The 24,670-nt window shown below is 37.8% G+C and overlaps 3 protein-coding genes across 15 annotated transcripts; 1 reads left to right on the top strand and 2 right to left on the bottom strand.

Annotated features, from left to right (window-relative positions):
• LOC114736395 (calcium-dependent protein kinase 24) lies at positions 1-3,918 on the top strand. 10 transcript variants are annotated; one of them, XM_028924194.1, is made up of 9 exons: positions 10-803; positions 1,089-1,710; positions 1,805-1,928; positions 2,032-2,175; positions 2,292-2,444; positions 2,528-2,643; positions 2,728-2,895; positions 3,057-3,290; positions 3,382-3,918. In XM_028924194.1, the coding sequence occupies exons 2-9, from the start codon at positions 1,108-1,110 to the stop codon at positions 3,523-3,525; spliced, it is 1,686 nt and encodes a 561-aa protein (XP_028780027.1). In that variant the 5' UTR covers positions 10-803; positions 1,089-1,107; the 3' UTR covers positions 3,526-3,918. The 10 variants fall into 10 exon arrangements, with proteins under 10 accessions (XP_028780031.1, XP_028780027.1, XP_028780026.1 ...); XM_028924193.1 differs by having other exon boundaries at positions 10-1,008; XM_028924190.1 differs by having other exon boundaries at positions 11-508; positions 612-1,710.
• A 940-nt stretch (positions 3,919-4,858) lies between these two features.
• LOC114736396 (probable E3 ubiquitin-protein ligase ARI7) lies at positions 4,859-12,585 on the bottom strand. 3 transcript variants are annotated; one of them, XM_028924200.1, is made up of 16 exons: positions 12,417-12,585; positions 11,687-11,873; positions 11,098-11,222; positions 10,763-10,868; positions 10,572-10,662; positions 10,200-10,372; positions 9,743-9,847; positions 9,579-9,667; positions 9,373-9,480; positions 9,047-9,137; positions 8,834-8,923; positions 8,287-8,334; positions 7,897-7,968; positions 6,768-6,867; positions 6,535-6,661; positions 4,859-5,646 (listed from the first exon to the last, which is right to left on the bottom strand). In XM_028924200.1, the coding sequence occupies exons 1-16, from the start codon at positions 12,461-12,463 to the stop codon at positions 5,319-5,321; spliced, it is 1,887 nt and encodes a 628-aa protein (XP_028780033.1). In that variant the 5' UTR covers positions 12,464-12,585; the 3' UTR covers positions 4,859-5,318. The 3 variants fall into 3 exon arrangements, with proteins under 3 accessions (XP_028780033.1, XP_028780036.1, XP_028780035.1); XM_028924203.1 differs by having other exon boundaries at positions 10,200-10,297; XM_028924202.1 differs by having other exon boundaries at positions 12,474-12,585.
• Positions 12,586-14,044: 1,459 nt separating this feature from the next.
• Positions 14,045-21,463, bottom strand: LOC114736397 (probable E3 ubiquitin-protein ligase ARI7). Of its 2 annotated transcripts, XM_028924204.1 has the most exons (15): positions 20,987-21,462; positions 20,410-20,534; positions 20,089-20,194; positions 19,915-20,005; positions 19,458-19,630; positions 19,023-19,127; positions 18,848-18,936; positions 18,027-18,134; positions 17,733-17,823; positions 17,517-17,606; positions 16,947-16,994; positions 16,582-16,653; positions 15,714-15,813; positions 15,502-15,628; positions 14,045-14,717 (listed from the first exon to the last, which is right to left on the bottom strand). In XM_028924204.1, exons 1-15 carry the CDS (start codon positions 21,161-21,163, stop codon positions 14,519-14,521), a joined length of 1,701 nt encoding a protein of 566 aa, XP_028780037.1. In that variant the 5' UTR covers positions 21,164-21,462; the 3' UTR covers positions 14,045-14,518. The 2 variants fall into 2 exon arrangements, with proteins under 2 accessions (XP_028780037.1, XP_028780038.1); XM_028924205.1 differs by lacking the exon at positions 16,582-16,653 and having other exon boundaries at positions 20,987-21,463.
• Between the last annotated feature and the right edge of the window lie 3,207 nt (positions 21,464-24,670).

Genomic DNA, 24,670 nt, shown 5'->3' with positions numbered 1-24,670 from the left:
AATCTCCAGTGATTCGTCCACATTCCTCCCCCTGAGCATCGCCCCTGGCTTCCCCCAATCACGCTTCCCCCGTCCCTGTTTCTCTTTCTCTCTCTCTTCACTTCCTTCAACACCAATATATCTATCCCCTTCCTGCGTTACGTTTTCAACAATCTCATCTGTTTCATCTCCTTCATATCATCGTGTGATAATGAACTTCTCTTGTTTCACGCCCGACATATATCTCTCCCTCGCAATTTCAGTTCTGTTGCTTCTCTATCTGTTTCTGCTTGCTCTGGAATCTCCATGGAGCAACAAAGGAATTGCTTGGCTGCCCCAAGATTGCAGCTTCCCCTGCTCCTACACAAGCCATGATGACGATACTAGCTGCTCAATGATTCTAGAAATCAATTCCAAGTTGAGACATTCATCTGTTTCCTGATCATGCAGACAAGTTACTAGGGAAAAGAAATTTTCAGATTTTAACTTGGGGTCTTCCCTCAGATCGATGCTTGTGGCTTATTTACCTGTAAATTCAGCGAATCTGTCTTCTTTAATGAATTCATGTTCTTTCTGCTCTGTTCTCCTTTACCCTTTCAGTTCATAGCTGTGCTCGCTTCTTTCATGACTAGGAGCAATTCGAGAACGACCTGTTTGCTATATTAGAGTGATACGGATCTTCAAATGTCAGGAATTTGGATCCCTCTACTTTAGGATTGAAGATCTTATTTTGGAAATCACATGAATCCCGTATATGTAGCGGCATACGCATGCGAATATCCTCTCAATATTAACAGTAAACATAACAAACAGAGCTAATAAAGGTGAGCGCGAATGTGATAATGAAATGGACATAGAATAATGTTGAGTTCTGTTATTAGTTTATTTATTTATTTTGGGGTCAAAGGACACACATTTGTCTTGAAAAAGAATAGAAGCTCAACGGTCCTAAGAAAATGGCGGGACAAACTGTACAGAACAAAAGTGCTCCAAACATTACAGTTCCATCGCATTATCTCCCCAAATATAGTACGCACAACCATCTCTCTCTGTGTGTGTCTGTCTCAATGCCTGCTCTCTCGTTTTAGAATTCCCATTTTCTCTGCTAGGAACAATGTTGGTCTTCCCATGGTTGTTATTGAAGTAATCCCCACCATCATCAGATCGTCGTCATCATATAATTTCCAAACTGCCGCCAACACTCTAGTGTCGTCCATGGGAAGCTGCATATCCACGCCGGGCAAGACATTCCCTCGCAGGAGGTCCAAGGAGAGCGTCAAGTCATGCATACCCAAATCTGGCTCTCACGCGCCGCCGCAGCAAAAAGCCCTCAACGTCGGCCCCATCAACGTCATCGAGGACCCGACCCCCGACAACATCTTTGAGAAGTTCGAGTTCGGCAAGGAACTTGGACGCGGCGAGTTCGGCGTGACACACAGATGCGTGGAGATTGAGACAGGGAAGGCGTTCGCGTGCAAGAAGATCGCCAAGACGAAGCTTCGCACGGAGATTGATATCCAAGATGTGAGGAGAGAGGTGCAGATCATGAGGCATTTGCCAAAGCATCCTAATATCGTGAGCTTCAAGGAAGCTTACGAGGACAAGGATGCCGTGTATCTCATCATGGAGCTTTGTGAAGGAGGCGAGCTTTTTGACAGAATTGTCGCTAAAGGCCATTACACAGAACGTGCCGCGGCTAATGTTATTAAGACAATTCTTGAGATTTGCAAGGTTTACCTTTTGTGTTTAGTTGTACAGCAGTTTATTCTCATTTGTTTGATCAAATTTGGAACACGTTTGTGAGTTCATTTGCTACATTTTACAGGTATGCCATGAGCATGGGGTGATACATAGGGACTTGAAGCCCGAAAATTTCTTATTTGGAGATGCAAGTGAGTCTGCTCCGGTGAAGGCAATTGATTTTGGGCTCTCCACCTTCTATGAATCAGGTGCAGCTCTATTTATTATAATTATAGCCTAGAATCAATAAGCTTTCCATTTTTTTGGGGGAGGAAATTAGCCATGACGTGTGTTTTGGGTTTTACATTACAGGGCAGAGGTTTAATGAAATTGTCGGAAGTCCCTATTACATGGCTCCAGAAGTCTTGAGACGTAACTATGGACCAGAAATCGATGTGTGGAGCGCCGGCGTAATCCTTTATATTTTACTTTGTGGAGTTCCACCCTTTTGGGCAGGTGGGTTCACTGTTTCCCTCTCATTTATATATTAATCTCAAAAGCAAGAAAATCAAGTAGAAATTAAGTTTTGTTAAGAAAAATTATGTTTGAATAATGAGATTCAACTGGAACAGAATCTGAGGAAGGAATAGCACAGGCGATCATCCGGGGAAACATCGATTTTGAAAGAGATCCTTGGCCTAAGGTTTCAGAAGAAGCAAAAAGCCTAGTTAAAAACATGCTTGATCCAAATCCATACAGCCGATTAACTAGTCAAGAAGTTCTTGGTATGTACGTAATTGAGGTTGTAAGAGAATTGAAAATTTTGGTCACATGAAAATATACTGATTGCTCTTTTTGTCGGGCGAAGAACATCCGTGGATACAGAACAGAGAACAGGGTCCAAATGTTTATCTAGGAGATCATGTACGAATGAGAATCAAGCAATTTTCCTTGATGAACAAGTTCAAGAAGAAAGTTCTTAGAGTACGACTTTTTAAAGGCCCCTGGATAAATTATATGATCGTATCTTAAAGCTAGCGTAAACTGTTTGATCTGGCTTGTGGACAGGTGGTGGCAGACAGCCTTCCAACTGAGCAAATAGATCGGATCAAGCAGATGTTCCATATGATGGACAAGGATAAAAATGGAAACTTGTCGTTTGAAGAGCTCAAAGATGGTCTTTCTAGGATTGGACACCCTCTTCCTGACCCTGATGTGCAGATGTTATTGGACGCAGTAAGTTGCTTTTACCTATTTTGCTGGCTTCCATCACCGTTCCGTAGTTACTCTCTTCTTCCTAGCAGTTGTGTGGCAATATTAAGTAGAACGAGTCTTAATCTGACAACTTATGCCCGTTAGATAAGAAAGTGAAATGTGATTTTTGTTCATGGCGAAAGGCAGATACAGATGGAAATGGCACGCTGAATTGTGAAGAGTTCATCACTATGAATGTCCATCTGGGGAAGATTGGAAGTGACGAGCATCTCTCCGAAGCTTTTTGTTACTTTGACAAGAACAAGAGTGGATTCGTGGAATTTGATGAATTGAGAGAGGCCTTGTTGGATGATGACTTAGGTCCCTGTAATGATCAGGTGGTCCATGACATCCTATTTGAAGTCGACTTGGATAAGGTAACAAACAACGTGGTCCTTGCTTATGCTCTGATAAAATGTAATTTTAGCAAGCTGGAATTTATAGATGTTTGTTTTTGTTTTTCTAAAGGACGGTCGGATCAGTTTTGAGGAGTTCAAGGCGATGATGACGACAGGACCAGATTGGAAAATGGCATCTCGCCAATATTCTAGAGCAATGCTAAATGCGTTGAGCTTCAAAATGTTCAATAACAAGTCTGTGAAATGCGCCTAAATTTCATGAGGAAGTAAGCTCATGATCAAGATCCTTGGTTCATACCTCTCTTGGAAGCTAGGAAGGTTCGAGCTCGACGGCACAACATGCTGTAATTATTTGAGCTCTGTACAGTTGGCTGTTACCCGCAGAAGGAAATGGGCCTCACAGGCTTTCTGGGGCAGAAAGTAACTAAGGAGTTCTGGTCATATCATGAAAACTGTCAAATTCTTTTTGTCTCAGAATGTAATTTCACTGATTTACGGGGGAGACTATTGACATTGGTCCTGAGAATGGGATATTCTTCAAACTCAATGGAGAATTGAATTGGGGACAGACCAACAGTGATGTCCAGGAATGTTTTTATGTTTGTTGTTTGTGCCGATTTTCTTTTATCCTTCATCTACAAAAAAAGTAGAGCAGATGAAACAGAAAATTCCCTTCAAATTGCTGAATGCAAATCTAACCATTTTATCAGAGACAGAACATTCAAAAAGATAATGTAATACCAATTCATATTCAGTTCACAAATAACCGTGTGCATGTTTGGGATCGGGATAGAAAGTCCCAAAAATCAGTTATAACTCAAATAAGCTAGTTGGATGGAAATTGCACCATAGCTTCAATGGCTATGAATACTTTCCATGGCTCCTGCTAAGATCGCTTCGAGACACGGGTCTTGCTCCTCTGATAACATTAACTTTCAGAAGTAACTAGCAGGGAGCATTTTCCACCAGTAAGGTTCAATCTGAAATTACATTATAATTATACTATAAGCTATTTTAGACACCTTCCAAACCCAACACTAATCGAGGGCATTGCCTTGTTCTGATGACATGACTATAACCTGCCTTGCTCTCCGCAGACAAGGCCTAGTTAAAGATTAACCCTTACAATTGTTGAATTGGATGACAAAGTTGAATTCCCAAAGTAGAGTGGTTGAATTTCTTAGATGGGGGGAAAAAAAGTACTAGTGCTGAGAGGATTTAACAATTCAAAGGTAATATCGAGTATCAGATAATGTTAAAAAAAAAAAAAACTAAGCACTATTTGAATGCGATCGAACGGTAAAGTAGAGAAAGTTCGCGTCAAAGATTTGAACAAAGGCTTCCAACTCACACACGAATCTCAACAACGTTCTACAAAAGCCACCAAACCTCAGAACTTGGCTTTTCAGCGTTAAAATGAAGCGTGAAGCGTCACCCTTGGTCACGATTTCTAAAGCCCCTGCCAGATTCCTTAAGCTTAAAACAATCTAGGGGTAACATAATCAGTGCTAATCATTGTACGCTTCGCCGACCTAATGGACGAACCTCAATCCAGCAACCCAAGAAACAGGCTACGGAAAATTATCAGAGTGAACTCGGCCAAGCTTAAATGGCAAACTCAACCTACACGGCTGGAACATCTGAGTTTTTGTAGCTACATAATTAAAATTAAAGATCGTAGCACAATTAGTGCATTCCTACGCACTTGCAACTGCTGGTAGGTTACCTTTCTATATTCCGTTTGCCTGCTTTAAATAAATGGAAAGCTGTGTATGGGTAAAGCTACATGTTTTCGTGTCATCATCACGATGTATAGTAAAGACGCGGCACATTTGTGCTCATCTCCAAATGGATTTACTGAAAGAAATGAGGACACAAACAAGCATATTTGTGTTCATCTCCAGCCTGCGAAGCACAAGATACCTGGTCATAAAGCCCGTTGCAGAAACGCCATGCCTAATATAGACTACTATATACACCAGATTGGGTCGTGTTCAATAGAAGAGCAAGGAGGATAGCATGCTTCCGTGACTTAACCCCCTTCTTTCATTCACTCTGTTCACATGTAATTAGTCCTGGGCTTGCGAGAGGTATTCCTCCATGGAAGATCCGCTGTAGATGGCACATTTGGCATGTGTTAACAGACACTGTATTTGCATAGGTACAGTGCTCACAATACCAATTACTATTATCAGCCATTCTGCTGGAACCGCTAGTTCGAGTGGTTCCTTTTCCTCTTCCACCTCTCCCCTTGCTGCTGCTGGCGGCATTTTTTGAGCTCATTGCTTTGCTGGAAGCAGCTCCATTACTATCCACATCAGATAAACCATTCTCTAAAGCCCTAACCAAATTCTCAAAGTAGTTCCTAGTCACACTGCCAAAATCAGAAATCAAATAAGGCCCACGCCCTTCAATATCAACACATAACAGGGGAATAGAAGATCTTTGAGGATGTTCTATTGAATAAATTGCAAACCGAAGCCATGCTATGAGAACAGAGAATGTGATGACAGACATCTTTCTAATTAACAAATAGGAAATAAAGAACTGAAAACACGATTTCCATCAACACAAACTGCATACATCTTAACAAGCAAATTACATGTGGCACATGCCACAATTAGACAGCCACTATTTACGGCTCCAAATAGTTGTTCAATAGTGTGTCTTTATATTTCCAGGGAAATTTCAAGGGTATGCTTTTTATGGATGTCACAAAATGAGGCATAAGGCATATACAACTAATCCCTGAAAACCCTCCAACTTTCATGTTCCTGTGTTTGCTCTCTTTGAGGGGTTTTGGAGGAGAAAGCTAAATAATTCGCTATTAATTTACATTACTCTGAAATTTCAATGCTAATAAACTAACGCATTAAAATTAGTCACCTCAATAAGTATAAAATTGTGAAACTGGAAAAAATTATTTTCAACCTTCCATTTCCTGTTCCTCATCATTAACATTCAATCAAGGAGAATGAAAATCCTCATTTAATTTTAACAAACCCCCCCCCCCAAAAAAAAAAAATTCCCTTTCTTTTTCCATCGACTAACTCCCTTCCCTTTTCCTTCCCAACTCCACTATACACCCTAAATCAGAAATACACACTTGCAGCAGATGAAAATATGGTTTTTCTTTTTTTGGGGTTTTTTTTTTTGGGGGGGGGGGGTTGGAGTTCAATCACTTGAATAAATAAATAAATAAATGTAGACAAAAGCGTAAAGCAAAATGGCAGCGGTTAACAAAATTCAAATCAAGAGATACCTGGTCAGTCCAGCTAGCTTGGTTCGGAAGTCATTAAACTCTTTAGATGGGCCATCAGCATTGAGATACTGCTGCAACTCCTTTTCAGCACATTGATGAAGTCTCTCCAAACCGAATTCTGCCTCACCTGAGAGCAAAAAGAAGTGTCATCAGTGTTGGAACTAGAGCAAATAGAAGACAGTTATTTTTGCTACGAAAAAAGCTGTAATAAAGTCAAAGCAAGCATATTTGACCTTGCAAGTACTCAAAAAACTGTTTTTTAGCACGCTCATGCTCTGGTAAATAGTAACCATAAGCATATGTCCACTTCAGCACTCGCCTACATTCTACTATCTGCGAACATGAAACAGAGATAAGGAAGTGATAGGAACCACCCACCCAACAAAAGCAAATAGCCAGAACACAGACACAAAACAGAGGGGTTTATATTGATGAATATTATACTGTTAGTACAAGAGTTAATAACAGCACGCACACAACAGAAATCACGCCTTCACACTTACCAGCACAGGCTTTGAGTGCTTACATGTTTACTAACACATCCCGATGAAAACATAGCACGGAACATTCACCAGTACTAAAACAGAACTACTGGTCCAGGTTCACATAGAATCACCAAACAAGAAGAATAAAAGAAACAGAAAGGATCAACGCACAAACACAGAGTAACACAAGTATTGACGTTTAAGAGGCCAACTCTCCTAAAACTTCCTTCCCTAGAAGTTAGCCCCTCCCACAGATAGTCCACTTTTGCTACATACCCACTACTACCTACTCTCCAATTCCCACACCTGCTTTTTCATCGTTGCTCATCTTTTTTGGTCCAAGCTTCTATGCTTCTTTTCACTATAAGATCTGGTGTCTGTGGTTATATAAACTTTGCTTTTCCACCATCGCTCGTCTTTTTTGGTCTGAGCTTCTATGCTTCTTTTCGCCATAAACTTCTGTATCTTTCTTTCGTCCTTCAATCCCTTTCCCTTATCCAATGTCTTCCCTTTCTCCTCCATTTTCATCTTCTTCTGTGCGTATGTGATGTCTCCGTGGATTGGATCCTATCAAGAAGCTTTCAAATACGCCTCTAAACAAAATTGTAGTTGCTGTAACAACCACCACCCAGTAAATATCGAATAATATCAACTAATAAAATTAGCATCAGCCAAAATAGCCTCATCAAATGATTTGCCTCTAAAAATTTTAACTGAATGGGAATTTCATAAAGAGAAGGGGTTTGTGAAATGTGCACAACTTACTACCCTTGAAAGTAAACAGAACAAACTTGTAACCAAAAAAGGCAAAAGAAAACTTCATAATTCATAATTGGAAGTGAGAAATTTTACAATATCTGATGAAAGCATTATTTACCTGTAGCCAGGCCTCGGTTATGAACTTCAGCTGTGACTCAGGTTGGCACTGTGTGTCGCTAAGCCTCTCAAGCTGCCAAAACATAATCAACAAGAAATTATAAGGTTTCCAGACTTCCAGCAGCACTTACGAGCTACACATCAATTAAAAAGTAAGAAAAGCACTTCAGAAAACCAGAAAAAGGCGTGTCTGCTTATCTTTTTGCCATAAAAGGTTCAAACTAGCTTGCAGATAAATAATTATTAGAAAAATATATGCTGCAACTGAAGAAAGCGCGCGCACAAAAAGAAAAACAAAAAAAAAATGATGATATGTCATATGGAGAGAACTAAATTATTGGGTTGTTTCAAATTACGAATTTCTGAACAAAGCAGATATGTATTAACTTACATGGACTGTTTGCATCTGATGAAGATCTGCAAGAGCTTTCTGCCTTGACTGCCAGACCAGAAAAAAGAGATTGCATATGATGACACGAATAGAGAATATCCCCAGATTTAAATCTATTAAAAAAGTTAACATAGAAAACACCTAGATATCTACCGCATCCAATAATTTAATACAAAGTTACAATCAATAACAATTTAAAATACTGAATTGAGAACCAACTTAACATCCAACTTCTATTCAATTAAAGAAAAAATAGTATTAATCAATAATGAATTCAAAACAACAAATCACTAGGATTCGCTCTCCGGAGTATTCCAAGAAAAAGGAAGACGTGCCAAATAAAGTTTATCAAACTATTAAACCATAAAATGTTTATTCTAGCATTCAAATTAAACAGGAGAAATTAAGAACGCAGATATTAGAAAGATATCATCAAAATGTCAATTAACTATCGACATGAAAGAAGAAACAGCCACCAAATATAAAAATGTTAAAGACTGAATATTCAGAAATTGTCATTGAACAGAATAAGTTTGGTGTTGCATACAGATTGATTGCTGGCCCACCGCTCATAATAATGTGTGTATCTTTCCAATGAATTCTTCGCCATTTCCCTTCTTCTTTCAGCTTCGTCATACTGCATGCAGTAATATGTAATTTGTTCATAAAAAACTGTAACGGTCCAAGTTTAAGGAAGAAAGCAGTGGGCAAGGTATCATGAAAATTAAATCAAAATAAGTCAAGTAACTCTGCCTCTTACCACTCCCTCTTGTTTAGCTGCCTCATAACGATTGCAGGCATAGAAACCACCAGTCCTTTCACCATGCTCCGACCATGTACCAAGGCATAGCCTATTTAAATAAATACATAGCACTAAGTTAACAATAAGTTTATACTATTTGAAAGCAATCACAAACATGTTAAGGGCACCAAGGAAAATAAGTCATAATTAATAACCACATACGAAACAGACTGCCAAACATCTAGAACCTGGTAACTTTTATCAAGGAACAAAACAAAAGCAAGAAACAAAGGGAAAAAGCATGCTGCATTATTTGGTTGAAAAGGGCAGGGGCAGAAATATACCAGCAAAATTCAAATTTACATGGGGGTGTACAGGTCATGTGCATGCACCCTTGGTTTTTTTCAATTGGTCTCTTGCACTTGGGACAGGGCTTTGAGTTGGCAAGTATCCTGAAAGCCATGCAATCAACAGTTGCAACAGAATATTCAGACGAAATTCAAACAAGACTTAACATCTACAAGCAATGATTTCTAAATATATTCTCTACCAGTTCATGTTCTCAGACTCTGCACTATTCTTCAAAATCCACTTTGACACAGTACCACAATCCACAGCTCGGTGAGCCTCCTCTGTGCACTGTAGTTTCAATTATATTATCAGTCAGCATGGCAACAATGGTCAATACTACTTGATCACCCAAAGATAACTTACATTCCAGCAGAAGTTATAAGAACAGAGGCAAGCAACATCATAATTTCCACCATCCGCATCAAATGTAACTGCATATTCACATCCTGGAGCAGGACACCACTTGGTCTAAACAGTATAAAGGAAGCAGTGCATAAGATTAGTTTGGTGACAGGGCAGAGAAAAGAAGGTTGAAGATTTAATTGTATCTTCCATAAAAAAAAAAAAAACCCAATTATGAAAAAATGCTGAACTGGTTATTACAACATCAATCATGCGATTTAGAGATTATATTCCAGACTAGCCAAGGAGTTATCAATGTGGTTCATACTGAACTACACTGAATTCATTGAAACACAAGAAACAATCTATTATTTCATTCTCTTTCATCTTTTATAACAAATGAGATCTTTAGAAGTTATAGATGTCCAAATTCCTTTTGCTATCATTATTCAGATTCAATTTCAAATACAGCACATACCTTCTTGTTGTCTTCAACATAAGACCTACGAAGGTAACGAGAATACTTCTGCCTATCCTCAAGAGATGCTAATCGATCAATCATATTTTGACCAACAGCTGCACCACAAGAGGGATCAGGACAACGCAGCATCAAACATCCCGGACCATCATTAATAGCAGTGCCAATATATCCTAGCATGTACCATGATAAGATCAGAAAAGAACTCTAGGAAAGGATAGTAACTGATACTTACATCTGAACAATCTGATTGGGCAAATTGAGGAAACAAAATAACCTAAGGCATTGCTACATATAAAAGATAGAGATGAATACTGGAAAGTGAGAAGGATACTACAAGCAAAAGTAATAGCACTTCAGCAAGAGGCATACCTTCCCAACAGGAGATGCAATAGGGATGACCACAAGCAGCAGACTCAATCCGTGAACAAGGATAAGTTTCAAAACAGATGCCGCAGGTAAGCTGACCACGCATGAAAAATCAGATGCTTGAAAACATAGCACAAGCTTGCAAGGGATAAAAAATACGAAGTCCAAGTTATTCATCAAATTTTAAATCATACCTCCCTAGCATTAGGAAACTGGAGAACTGGCTTTTCCAATAACCCAACTGTTCTTCGGACATGTTCTTCATTAGCAAACCAAGCTTCATGCACCTCGCTGACATTCCTGAAATTCCAACTCTCATCCATTCATGAGTGTACCAAAAACGTCAAGCAGCAAAAATATCATACAATAAAGTATTAAAATGATAAATTGTTTAACAACTCTATTGCTGATATTAAGAACAGGCATAAGATATGAGAAAGCATATCGATTTGTAAAATAATACAAAAGCTGTAAATGTATATGAGAAGGCATATCAATTTGTAAAATAATACAAAAGCTGTAAATGTACCAATTATAGTGACGAAGTAAGATGGCTGCATCAACTCGTGAGATAAAAAGAACGGTCGCTACTCTTGTGATATCGTCCTCCTGTCTTTCCTGAATATCTGACTCCTTCAAGATGGTGAAATTTTGCTAAAAGATGGACAGGAATCGATAAATCAGAAGGGAACAGAAGATATCAGAAAACATTAAGCAACAAGCAACGGCATAGGTCTTGAACTGGAAATCGTAAAACTCATGTCCATGCCACGTGGAGTGGAAAAAAACTGAAGTATCGACAAGACGGGAAGGATCATAGAAACTATCCTTCCCGCTTAGAGTTTAAACCTGTTTAGTCCCATGATATCAATTTCCTTTTTTACAAATTAATACTGCTTTCAAGTTTAGTTGATCATAAATATTCTGTCCTGCCACCGCTCAAACTAGTAAAACGAATAGTGCGGTACCATCTCAGCAATTCACGGAATTGCTCGGGCCTTCAGAATAAACTATTTTAATACCTCCACAATTTATCCAGCGAAATCCTCCAACATTGAAGTCAATAAAATTTTTAAGCCAATAGGCGGGCTAGAAACGAAATTGAGATGGGAAACGACCTCGGGGCGACGAGACTTGATCTTGTCAGCTTCATCACCATCGTCAAAGTAATCATCAGCATCATCATCGTAGTCGCTGTAGCAATCCAAAGGAACATCCTCTGTCTCACCGCTGTAGTAATCATCATCTAGGGACTCGACATCGTTGGCATCATGCATATCATCCTCTGAGTCCATGGCGCGAACCCTAAAAAACGGAAGTCAGGCACAAGTGACAGGACCCAAGAGATTGTTAAGCAACAGTCACCCCCGGGCCCCGGGAGCAGCTGAAGAAGACCTAGAGCAAATGATTTAGAAATTGGAAGAAAAAGGTCAAAATGTGTTGCCTTATGGTCACGAATTTCGTCGTCGGGACGTAACTTTGGGAATTTGGAAGCACAACGGTGTTTCGAGAGACGGAAAGTGAGAAGAGGAGGAGGATGCAGTGTTTAGCTTTGCAGCGGAATGAGCAAGAACAACGGGAAAAAGAAGTATAATTGAGAAGAAAGAAGTGCCTAACAAGGAACAGGTAAAGACATCAACCAACACTCCAAGAGTTTTGGTCCCAGAAAACCAGAAATTATATTCTCAAATATCAACGACGCAGGAAAAAAATTTAAATCAATAAAATAATAGAAAATGTAGGAATATGTGTCGTGGAAGTCACTATGCCGTTCTGTGTTTTGCTGTTTCTGCTCGGGTTAACGAGGAAACTCCCCAGTCGGCCAGTCGACATGCCAGAGTGATTTACCGACGAGAGATGCCAACTGTTTGTGAAAAACTTGGCTTCCAATCCATGCGTGGTTACCTACGAACAAGCATTCATCAATGCGGAGCTGTGAACGTTTGCTCGCGCCCAAAAAAGTGAAACATGTGATGTGGGACAATTTCCTACGGGAGAACTTCTAGTTCCAAGTGAGTAAAACGACAGTAGCAGTATGACAACCCCTTAAGACTTACTAATAATTATTTTTTCTTTAAAATCTTAATGTAGTTCTCTCAATTCTTACCCTACTCAGATTGGTTTTTGTCCTGCATGGATGATGAACTCAAAATTCTAAATTCACGTTAATCGTCCGCATCTTTCTATGCAAGATAACAAGAGACTAAGCGCCTTGGTTGCGGAGAATATCTTTTTTAATGAAAGCAGGAAAATTAAACAAGTGATTAAGTATGTCATTAATTATGAAAATATTTTCAGGTCAAAGATTAATTATGAAAATATGTTAATATTTATATTTGGCTAGACAATAATACTCTTAATTAATTAATTTTTTTAATAATGTGCTTATTTGAAAAATTCATATATATTTATATATATAATCAGAATCTGGAAACGAGCAACTGCCAACTGGGGCAATCGCAAGATAACCGCTGCCACTAATGACTATTGACCACTGTGATTGAACCGTTAAGCCCTCAGAAATGGACCCGAACCCCTGTCCCAAAATTTATATTCACCAGGGCATTGCAGAAAAAGTATTAAAAACCATTTAGAATAGTTTATAAATAATTTTTTAATCATAATTTACGAAATACGATATCAGTATGTAAAAATAATTTTGTCTCAACTTATATAAAACATGTTAATAAATATTTTTGAACACTACCCCTAAATTGAAATAACTTGCAAAAAGCTGAAATAACTTACACGAGTCCTCAACTCTAACCCTAATGAGTTGCAAGTTCCAACAACTCGCTATCACTATCGAATATACAAGCGGTCAATCATTTAGACTTCCTGAAAAGAAAACTCCCGTTTATTGTGAACGCGCGCACTAAGCTTTGTATCAAGACTTGCATTTGTTAAGTTAATCTCTAAAAAGTTAATATAATCTTTAATTCTTCAAGTTTATCTTCATTTTGATTTCAGTCCCTAAAATTTTAAATTATAAATTTTGATCCTTAAAAAGATAAAATTATTTAAGTTTTTATTAGATTATAGAGACTAATACTATAGTTAAAAGAAAAGAACTTAAAAAACTAAAACTTATAGTTTAAAGTTTAAGAAACCAAAACCAATTAAAAAATAAACTTGATGGATTAAAATTTGTATTAGCCCGTCCACAAGGCATGTTTTTGGACGGTATCATTGGTTTAAATATCAAACTCAGCCAATTGCATGCACTTCCCTCTTCTTTTTTTGGCGTCAAAAAGCCACATGCGCAAGACATTCTTTTTATTTGCTTAGTGGTACTCATTCTGAAAATCAAAACATTTTCAGGATATTTTTTTTCTTTATTTAGTTATAGGAAACGAATAACGATTAACAAGTTCACCCCGAAGCATTCCAACAGCTGGTAGATCGCCCTCCCTCAGCGTTCTGTTTGACTAGTTAAATGCATATTGGGCTATTGTTTGCCAGTCAGTCATGATGAGGATATGGAAAACACGCCCACACCCGGCTTACACTCCGAAGACATTGTCTTACAAATGCTACAAATGGATTTAATGAAAGAAATGAAGACACAAACAAGCAATTTGCGTTCATCTCCAGCATGTGCGGTACAAGATGCTCAGTTATTATAAAGCCTGTTGTTGAAACGCCATACCTAAAATATAAAGTAGATCGCTATATACATTAAATTGAGTCGGTATTCCATACAAGTGCAAGGAGGATAACATGCTTCCGAGACTAACCCCCTTCTTTCATTCATCCTGTTCACGTATTAAATAGCCCAAAATAGGAGCCAGCATATATTTCGACAGAAAGAGAACCCATTTCAACTGTGTTTTTCGGCTTTGGGTTTTGGCGAGATGCATTCCCCATGGAAAACCCAAATTTTCAACGACGCTGTTGATGGCAGATCTGGCATGTGTTAAAAGTACTTGCATAGGGACGGTGCTCAGTGCTCAAAATACATTATCATCCGTCATTTTATTGGAACTGCCGGTTCGTGTGGATCCTTTTCCTCTTCCACCTCTCCCCTTGCTGCTGCCTGCAGCATTTTTGGAGCTCGTTGCCTTGCTGGAAGTAGCTCCATTACTATCTACATCAGATAAACCATTCTCTAATGCCCTAACCAAATTCTCGAAGTAGTTTTTAGTCACACTGCCAAAACAAACGGATTAGAAATCAAATAACGTCCATGCCCATCAAATTCAATACATGACACTTCAAACCATCTTTCAAATTCAGTAAACCGCATACAGCAACCATGCTAACAGAAAAGAGAACGTGATGTCAAGCATATTACTTTAGTATTTAAAAGGAAACAATAACCTCAAAACAAGATGAGACCGGACAACACAGCATACAAAATTTTTAAACACAATACATGCGGTAACCACGCTACCAAGTAAATGCCCACTCCAAATATGACAGTGTGACTTCTGCTCCAAACATTTTCAACAGCATGTCCATGTTTCCAAGGAAATTTTAGGGGTTTTACTTGTTGGATATAAACAAAGGAGGCGTGACTTTTACCTAATCCCCAAAAAACCATCAAGCCTTCGTGCTCCTGTGTTTGCCCAGTTTGAGGGGTATGGGAGGAGAAAGATTACTTGCTATCATATTTTCTATCACTCTGAAACTTCAATGTGGTGAAACTAAACCGCTAAAATTAATCATTTCAACGCGTCTTTAAAATTGGGGGAAGATTTTTTTCAACCCTCCATTTTCTATCACATATTAAACATTCAATCAATGAGAAGGAAAATCGCCATTTAATTTAGCCATGCCAAAATTTCCTTTCCAACTCCAAAACACACCATAAAGCAAAACATAACTACTTGGGGCCATGTGGAAAGCAAGTTAAGCATTGATCAGATATATAAGCATAGATAAAACAATGCAGCGAATGGCAGTGGCTAGCAACATTCAGATCAACATATACCTAGTCAGTCCAGCTAGCTTGGTCCGGAAGTCATTGAACTCTTTAGATGGACCACCAGCATTGAGATACTGTTGTAATTCCTTTTCAGCACATTGATGAAGTCTCTCCAAACCGGACTCTGCCTCACCTGAAAGAAAAAGAAAATTATTATTTGTGGTGGAACTACAACAAATACAAAACATTCTGACAAAATTCAAATTGACATGTTTGACCTTGTAAGTACTCAAAAAATTGTTTTTTAGCATGCTCATGCTCCGGTAAATAGTATCCATATGCATATGTCCACTTCAGCACTCGCCTACATTCAACTATCTGTGAACATAAAACGAGGATTAGGAAGTGGTAGGAACCAACCAGTGAACACACAAACAGCAAGAACACAGCCGAAAAAACAGAGGAACTTGCATTGATAAACACTATCCTGCAGTTACAAAAGCTATCACAGCAATGAAAAACAGAAGTCACACCATTATATTAATTCACACTAGAAGAAGCATACAGCACTTGCATGTTCAGATATACACTCCCCATCTAATCACCGCACAGAACTCTCACCTCAAGGTACCAAACACAAAAATAATATCCATGTCGACTTTTGAGCAGCCAAATCACTCCCTAGTATTTTTTTCCCCAAAAGTTCCCCCTGCCTCCACTTTTGTTATATAGCCACTTCTACCTACTCCCCAACCACCACAACTATCATTGCTTCTCTTTCCAGCCCACATTTTCATTGTTATTCAGCAACAAGCCTCATTTTCATTGTTATTCAGCAACAAGCCTCGGGATCTCAATAATGTTGTTCAGCCTTTACATTCTCCAATGGTATCCCTTTCCCCTCACCCTTTCATTAACTAATAAAATCCTAAGAAAATTATCAGCCAAAAGAGTCCCATTAACTGAATAACTTCAAGAAAACATTCAACATGAAAGAAACTTCATAGTGGGAATGGGATGTTGCCGTGGTGGCCCAAAGGGAATGGGGTCAGTGAACAAATGTCCGCCCTCAAAAATCAAGAGTAAGATAACTTATTCACAATTCAAAGCCGAAATTTTACAATCCCTGGTAAAACCATTATTTACCTGTAGCCAGGCCTCAGTTATGAACTTAAGCTGTGACTCAGGTTGGCACTGTGCGTCGCTAAGCTTCTCAAGCTGGTAAACACAAGAAATTAGACTAGGAAACCAGCCTTCCAGCAGCACTTATTGAGCCGTACATTAATTACAAAATGAGAAAATTCAACTAAAAAACAAGAAATACACCTCTCTAGTCATATGGTTGCCTCGAAAGGTCCAAAATAGCTCAGATAGATAACAATGATTAAAAAATTGTAATGCAGCTGAAGCCAAGAAAATATAATTATAAAATAATGCTTTCAGAGAACTACATGTTTAGGTTAGTTTCCACTTAAGCATTTCTCAACAAAGTAGATACGCATGCAACTTACATGGACAGTCTGCATCTGATGTAGATCTGCAAGAGCTTTTTGCCTTGACTGCCACACAAGAAAAAAGAAATCGCACATGATGATGACGCTAGAAAATATCCCAGTGTAAATCTATTGAAAACACCTAAAATATCGCACATGATGATAATGCTAGAAAATATCCCACTGTAAATCTATTGAAAACACCTATAATATCAAATGATATATAACATTTTAAATACTGAATTCAGAAAAATTTAAATCCAATTTCTATTTAAGAAAATTCACATCCACAACAATGGTTTCACAAAAACTTAACCAGTTAGATTCCCTCTTCTTAGGGGTTAAAAAGGAGGCGGAGGAGGGGATAATGATGATGATGGACTATATGAATTTTTTTATGAAACTGAATAGGAACCATAAAATTTAAGATTCTAGCATTCAACAAGCAAGCAAGCAAACAGAAGAAAGTTACGATGAGAAAAGAAAATAATTTATATCAATAATAGTCAAGTAATTATTGATGCAAAACTTTTAAAGAATGAATATTAAAAAATTGTCAGCTGATAGAGTAAGTTAGGAGTTGCATACTGATTGATTGCTAGCCCATCGCTCATAATAATGTGTGTATCTCTCCAATGAGTTCTTTGCCATCTCTCTTCTTCTTTCAGCCTCATCATACTGCATGTAATACAATGTAATTAGGTCATAAGCCAGGTCAAAGGCAAATGTAAAGCACCAGATCAATGGGAAAAGGCAGTGAGTTCATGAAAACACAACCAAAATAAGTTGGTTGATGTCCCTCACCACTCCCTCTTGTTTAGCTGCCTCATAGCGATTGCAAGCATAGAAACCCCCAGTTCTTTCACCATGGTCTGACCATGCACCAAGGCATAGCCTATTTAAATAGATACAAGAAACTCAGTTAACAAAACAAATTACAAGCATGTCAAGGGCACTAAGAAAAAGAAGTCATTCTTCATAAACAAATACAAATTCAACTCCGTAGTTTATCAAATTCTCGGAAACCTAATAACTTCTATCAATGAAAAAAGAGAAGTGTGCTGCGTTATTTCGTTAAAAAGGGTAGGCGGGACATACCAGCAAAATTCAAATTTACAAGGGGGTGTACACGTCATATGCATGCACCCTTGGTTTTTCTCAATTGGTCGCTTGCACTTGGGACAGGGCTTGGAGTTGGCAAGAATCCTGATAGCCATCAAATAAACAGCTGGCTAAGTCTCTCATTTTTAGAAAGCCACAATGTATCAGTGTATATAATTGTCAACAAGTGGACAGCATGTTACTCAAACTATAGACTAGAATCTGTCACAAAAGAAAAGAATAAATAAACCAAGTAATTCACTTAGGAAAGCATTAACAATGACACACATGTATACATCAACAAATATACAAGAAAAAGTGACACTGACACTGACACTGAGCTAATAGATCTCCCCCACTCCCAAGGACAAAAAGAATATATAACATAACTAATGTGCTGACAAGCCAAACAATCTATCTTTATCATCCTATTTTATTTTATAAAAATGATCAAATAACTAGTAGTCATAGAACCTGCATAATGGGCGATTACCCACCATTTTTTATTATGAATAAAGATATAACGAAGGAATGAAGAATCTTAAAACAAGTACACACTACACACTCCATTTCAAGGCTATGATTAATGTGCTCCAAATGCACTGTAGATACTTCCATTTCAAGGCAGTGACTAATATGCTCCAAATGCACTGTAGATACAAAAATATTCCGAGCCCATACTTATTAAAATAGGAAATTCAGAATAGATGATAAATTAGGCATGGAATACGCAAGACAGAAAACACAGGAGCAATAGAATATTCTGATAAAATGCTGGCAAGACATAACATCTGTTACTGTCATAATCTATCCTCTACCAGTTCATGTTCTCAGACTCTGCACTATTCTTCAAAATCCACTTTGCCACAGTGCCACAATCCACAGGACGATGAGCCTCCTCAGTGCACTGTAGTTTCAAGTCATAACATCAGCAAGCATATCCAACAATGTAATCAGAAGTGTAATACTATTTGACAACAAAAGACAACTCACATTCCAGCAGAAGCAATAAGAACAGAGGCAAGAAACATCATAGTTTCCACTACCAGCATCAAATGCAACCGCATATTCACAACCAGGAGCAGGACACCACTTGGTCTACACAGAGCAAATGAAGCACTGTGTAAGATTAATTTGATTAATTTGACAACGGGGCAGAGTATTTTGACCGGAAAAAAAAAAAAAGGGCAGAGTTACAGGTAGAAGGTATAATTCCATCTTCCTTCAAAATCTAGAATGGCCAAAGAATTTTGAGCAGGTTATTATAGCACGCATCAGTCACACACAACAGGAATTGACATTCATGATTAGTCCTTGAATTGAAAATGTGGCTCACTCAACTGGCAGTATCAAGTAAGAATATATATATATATATCCATTTTCCTTTTGCTAACATTATGCATATTCAATATCAAGCACGGTACATACCTTCTTGTTGTCTTCAACATAGGACCTGAGAAGGTAGCGAGAATACTTCTGCTTCTCCTCAACAGGTGCTAGCCGATCAATCATATCTTGACCAACAGCAGCACCACACGAGGGATCAGGACACCGCAGCATCAAACATCCAGGACCATCATTAATAGCCGTGGCAATATACGCTAGTATGTATAAAAAAATTAAAAAAAATTAAAAAAAATAAGAATATGATAATATCAAAAAGAAAAACAGTAAGAAAGGATAGTATATGGCATTATAACAGCTGAAAAATTTGCCTGGACAGGTTGAGAAAACTAAATCACCTGAGGCATAAACACATCTAAAAAATTGAGATGAATACCAGAAAATGAAAAGGGTACAAGCAAGATTAATGCAAATGGTTTCAAAACCTTGTCCAAAGATCTAAGATTAACAAAGTAGTAGCACTACAACAAAAGAGACGCACCTTCCCAGCATGGGATGCAGAAGGGATGACCACAAGCAGCAGAATTAATCCGTGAACAGGGATAAGTTTCAAAACAGACGCCACAAGTAAGCTGATCGCACAAGAAAAATCAGTGATGTATAATTTGAGAAGAAAAAACAAAATCCAAACCATTCACCAAATTTTGAATCTCACTTCCGTAGCGTTAGGAAACTGGACAACTGGCTTCTCCAGTAAGCCAACTGTTCTTCGGACATGCTCTTCATTAGCAAACCATGCTTCATGCACTTCACTGACATTCCTGCATTACCAACTCTCATCCACGCATAAGTGCACCAAAAATAGCTAGCAGCAATAATAATTATTAAAAAAAAAAAAAAGCCAGCAGCAGACATGTCATCCAATGCAGCACCAAGGAGATAAAATGCTTAATAACATTATATTATAATAATCTCAAAAAGAGAAACATACGAGAAGGCATATTGATAAGTAAAGACATAAAAGTTATAAATCTACCAATTATAATGACGAAGTAAGATGCTTGCAGCCTCTGGCGAGATAAAAAGAACAGTCGCTACTCTTAGTATGTCATCCTCTTGTCTTTGCCGAATATCTGATTCCCTCAAGATGATAAAATTTTGCTAGAAAGAGACAGGAATCCATAAATTAGAGGAGAACATATATCAGAAGACATCGAGGAGCAAGGAAAGGCACAGGAAAAAATAAAGCTCGTATCCATGCCGCATGAAAAGCAGAAACTGAATTAGTAACAAGACGGGAGGAATCACGGAAATCACGTTTATCATTTATAGTTTAAACCTACCTGCTTCCCAAATATTAACTAATTTTTACAAATTATTAAGTTTATCAACCTCAGTTGATCATAAGTATTTTGTCCAGCCACCGCTCAAACTCTGGGAAAAGTAAAACAGCTTCGGCCGTTCCATCTCAGTAATTCCTAAAATCACTCGAAGCTTCAAGCTAACCTATAATTACCTCCAAAGTGGATTTCAGCGAAATCCTCAACATTGAAGTCAATAACAACCTATAAGCGGATAGGCAGACAAGAAACGAAATTGAGAAGGGAACTAACCTCGGGCCGACGAGACTCAATCTTGTCAGATTCATCGCCGTCATCAAAGTAATCATCAGCATCATCGTCGTAGTCGCTGTAGTAATCCATAGGAACATCCTCGGTCTCACCGCTGTAGAAATCATCATCAAGGGACTCGACATCGTTGGCATCATGCATATCATCCTCGGAGTCCATGGAAAGAACCCTAGAAGTCGGAATTCGGACAAGACTGAGATTGTCAAGCGGCAGCAGGGGGAGGAGGAATAGCTGAAGAAAGACCTAGAGCAAAGGAATTCGGAATCGGAAGGGAAAAAAGGGCAAAGGTTGTTGCTTTATGGTGTGGATTTTCGTCGTCCGAACGAAAGGTTTAGAATATGAAGGCACAGGGTTATTTCTAGTGATAGAAAGAGAAAGAGGATGGAGGAGCTTGCAGCAGAATGAGTAGAAACAATGGAAAAAGGTATAATTGAGAAGAAAGAAGCATCCAGCGGCGAATGTGTCTAAGAAATCAGCCGAGTTACAGTCACGGTGAGGCAGGGAGAAATTAACATTCGCTATAAATGAGCCGCATTTTTAATTATTTCAATTAAATTAAATATTTATTATTTAAATTTTACAGTTTAAAAATTATACTTCACTGTCTTATTATTATAAAAGCTAGTTGACTAATTTAAATAGATTAAAAAAATTATTAAATTAACTATCTGTAATAAATAAGCATTATCTTCTCTAAAATACCTTTACTAATTATGTGTATTAGTTAGAATTGCTATTTGATGAAACATTTAACATGTGCAACTATTAAAAGGATTATCTTAGGAAAAATGAATAAATATGAGAGATAACGTGAATTGAGATCTTATATTTAGAACCAAATTAAAAGTCAAACAAATTCTTATATTGAAGATCAAATGTAGTATTTATTCTACATTATTGTTAAATGATGCTAATATTTTGATCCGGTTCCATTGCACATGGTTAAAAATATTTCACAGTGTTTTTTAAATAAAAATATGGGGGAAAGATATGACAATCCACTGATCGGGATCAATCGCAGCAAACATAAGATAATTCAGATTACATTTGGAATGGTGCACGTGGTTAAAAGCATGGGGTGGCGTTCCAAGGCAGCATTGGTGGCCAAAACACAGGGCATCACAATTGAATGACTGGAGCTATGAGAACCGTTTTGTTTGCGGAAGAGTTTTGAACTCAATATATTTGTTTCGCTGCCTATCAAAGCCCCACCACCATCAACATGGCATGGCTCTATTTTAGAATAAAAGCTGTGTGAATGATGTGTGAGGTTTGGATCTATTTATTTAAATACTTGAAAACAAATTTCACATAAATTAAGACAACTCTCCACGATTATTTATCTCGTATTTTATAAATCACGATTAAAAAACTGGTTATAAATCACTTCAAATAAGTCTTTAGTGGGATAAAGGAGGTCGGGAGTCATGCTGTTGATGGGCTAATCCAACGAGCGTTGAGGAGCCATGATTTCTGGTGGATATGGAAGACCAGGGCCGGTCACTTTCTTCCTCCATCTCTATGATGCCGGTGAGGTCAAGTTATTTCCTCCTTCCCCACTCGGGTTCTGGTGAGTTGCTCTCAGCATTGCAAGGGTCATTAAATTCCGCCAATGATTCTTCTGCATGCCAGGAAAATCTTTGGCCTCTTCTAAAAACAAGACTAGGCAGTCCTATTGGCAATTCAAGGGGGAAAAGAGGTGGTAGCTGATTCCTCCAAATGATATGACTTGTTTATTCTTTTTTTCCGCCTTGTCTAGTTGTGGTTATGAATTGGTCTAGAGCACTGGTATTGAAATTTACCTGCGGGCTGGCTGCTGCATACGATAGAACTCTTGCTTTTGGACTAGAAACAAGATTGCTTTGTATTTTGAGGTTGAGTTAGGTCCAATTTTGTTGAGTTCTCTACGGTTATAGGGCCTCTTACTGGCCTTTATGAGGTTTTGATCCATTGTTAATTAGCAGGGAGAGAATTATGGGTACAATTGGGGAAGCAGCATTAGTGACGAAGAAGTTGGACTCTATCAGCCACTGTTCTTTTTATTTGATGCTCGCTGTCTTCAACACTACTACTGCAAAGAGAAGTCATCGACTCGCTACAGTCACGTTCTGCAATCTGCAGAGTAGAGATTTGATCTTCCCTCTTATTGGTTTGCCTTTTCCTTTGTAACGTCTCTGTAGCTTATTTTTTTATCCATGATTCATGCTTTATATTTTAATCCTTATATTTTATTGTATGTATCAATTGGCTCGTTGGAATAATAATATATTAATCAATATCAATATTCAATATATAATATATAGAAATGTGCAGTAAGTGTCGTTGGCCATAAATAGAGTTTTGTGCAGTTTATGAGTTGTAAATAACGCAGAACATCAATCAAACTCTACAAAATTAAACAAAAGATGCCAAGCACTTTCATTAAATTAATTGAGAAAATTATTTATTTTTATTTTTTATATAACTCATGCACCTGGTATACCAATTCGAAAGGCTACGCCTTTGAACGATAAGACTAGAGCAAATTATGAGTTTCTTTTAGTACCATGCATAACATGAAGGAGGAGGGTTGAATTTTGGAGGCAGGCTGGCTGGAGGTCGTTATCAATGGCGTTGCATCCACTAATGTAGTGGGATTAAATGAACAGTTCAAAGTTCAAACCTCCACCAAACACCACTTCAACACTCATACTGCTGTTGGTGACAGGAGGAGACGCGCGCGCATGATGTCGCCACCAGGGCTTCATCGTACCGGACACAAATGAACACCCTCATAAAACCAGAAACAAACACGAAGCCTAATAGTATCAATGTTGAGGCCCATGCCTTCCACCTCTCATCATCCCACTTTTATTTTGGAGTATTTGAACCAAATCATAATTTTTAAAAAGATTTTACCGTATATAAAATAAATATATAAGTAGTAGTTTGTTTTGATTTGAAAAAAAAATACTTTTTAAAAACACTTTTTCAGTTTGTCAAACAACCTTTTGTGTGTGATGAGTCAATCAACTACCAAGGCATTAAGCAGCTGCATTATAGTTATACACACCTGCCCATTTATTAGCATCATATTACCTCCAATCTTAATTATAAGAGCATATTGACTAATTTGAAAAAATTAAGAAAAGAAGTTAAGTTAGTTATTTGTAATAAATAGATTTCTTCTTTCCTAAAATATTCTTGCTAATCAAGTATGTTGGCTAAAACTATAATTATTATAAGCACTATCTTGAAAAAAATTAAGTAAATATGAGAGACAAAATAGATTGAGGTCTTATATTTAGGATCAATATAAAAGTCAAACGGGATCTTATATTAAAAACCAGAGGTAGTATATTTTAGGTGAACTTAGTTAAGCCCACTCAAGTAGTTGGGTCAACTTCATACTCAAAATGAGATTTATAAATAACATTTTTAAAAAAATCTCTTTTTCTTATAAATAGGATTAGTGAACATGTTATTAACCATCTTGGCCCATGAAAGGCTTTTTTGAAAAATTATACTTTTCTTTAAAAAAATTAAACTTTTTTAACTGTATATAGTGAAATTTGTTGATCTTCGCAATTTGTTACAGTATAAAAAAAATCTTATGAATTGAAATGGAGGGAGTATTATAGTGTACTCCTCGATTAAAAAGCTTGAGAACCCTAAAATTGTCAGGAC

Source organism: Neltuma alba, unplaced genomic scaffold (genome assembly GCF_004799145.2).
Source record: "Neltuma alba isolate B1F8T4 unplaced genomic scaffold, ASM479914v2 tig00013334_pilon, whole genome shotgun sequence".
In the NCBI taxonomy this organism is placed as follows: Eukaryota; Viridiplantae; Streptophyta; class Magnoliopsida; order Fabales; family Fabaceae; genus Neltuma; species Neltuma alba.
The sequence above is the reverse complement of the archived record's forward strand: the minus strand, read 5'-3'. Positions and strand labels throughout refer to the sequence as shown.

Coding starts and splice junctions, on each gene's coding strand:
- LOC114736395 (XM_028924190.1), top strand. CDS start 841: ATGTTGAGTTCTGTTATTAGTTTATTTATTTATTTTGGGGTCAAAGGA. Junction 2,176..2,291: donor AGTTCCACCCTTTTGGGCAG/GTGGGTTCACTG, acceptor CAACTGGAACAG/AATCTGAGGAAGGAATAGCA. Junction 2,896..3,056: donor TGCAGATGTTATTGGACGCA/GTAAGTTGCTTT, acceptor TCATGGCGAAAG/GCAGATACAGATGGAAATGG.
- LOC114736397 (XM_028924204.1), bottom strand. CDS start 21,163: ATGGACTCCGAGGATGATATGCATGATGCCAACGATGTCGAGTCCCTT. Junction 17,607..17,732: donor CAGCTAAACAAGAGGGAGTG/GTGAGGGACATC, acceptor TATTACATGCAG/TATGATGAGGCTGAAAGAAG. Junction 14,718..15,501: donor AAGCTAGCTGGACTGACTAG/GTATATGTTGAT, acceptor TTGTTTTGGCAG/TGTGACTAAAAACTACTTCG.
- LOC114736396 (XM_028924200.1), bottom strand. CDS start 12,463: ATGGATTGGAAGCCAAGTTTTTCACAAACAGTTGGCATCTCTCGTCG. Junction 7,969..8,286: donor ATCAGATGCAAACAGTCCAT/GTAAGTTAATAC, acceptor ATGTTTTGGCAG/CTTGAGAGGCTTAGCGACAC. Junction 6,662..6,767: donor GTTTTTTGAGTACTTGCAAG/GTCAAATATGCT, acceptor TTTTGCTCTCAG/GTGAGGCAGAATTCGGTTTG.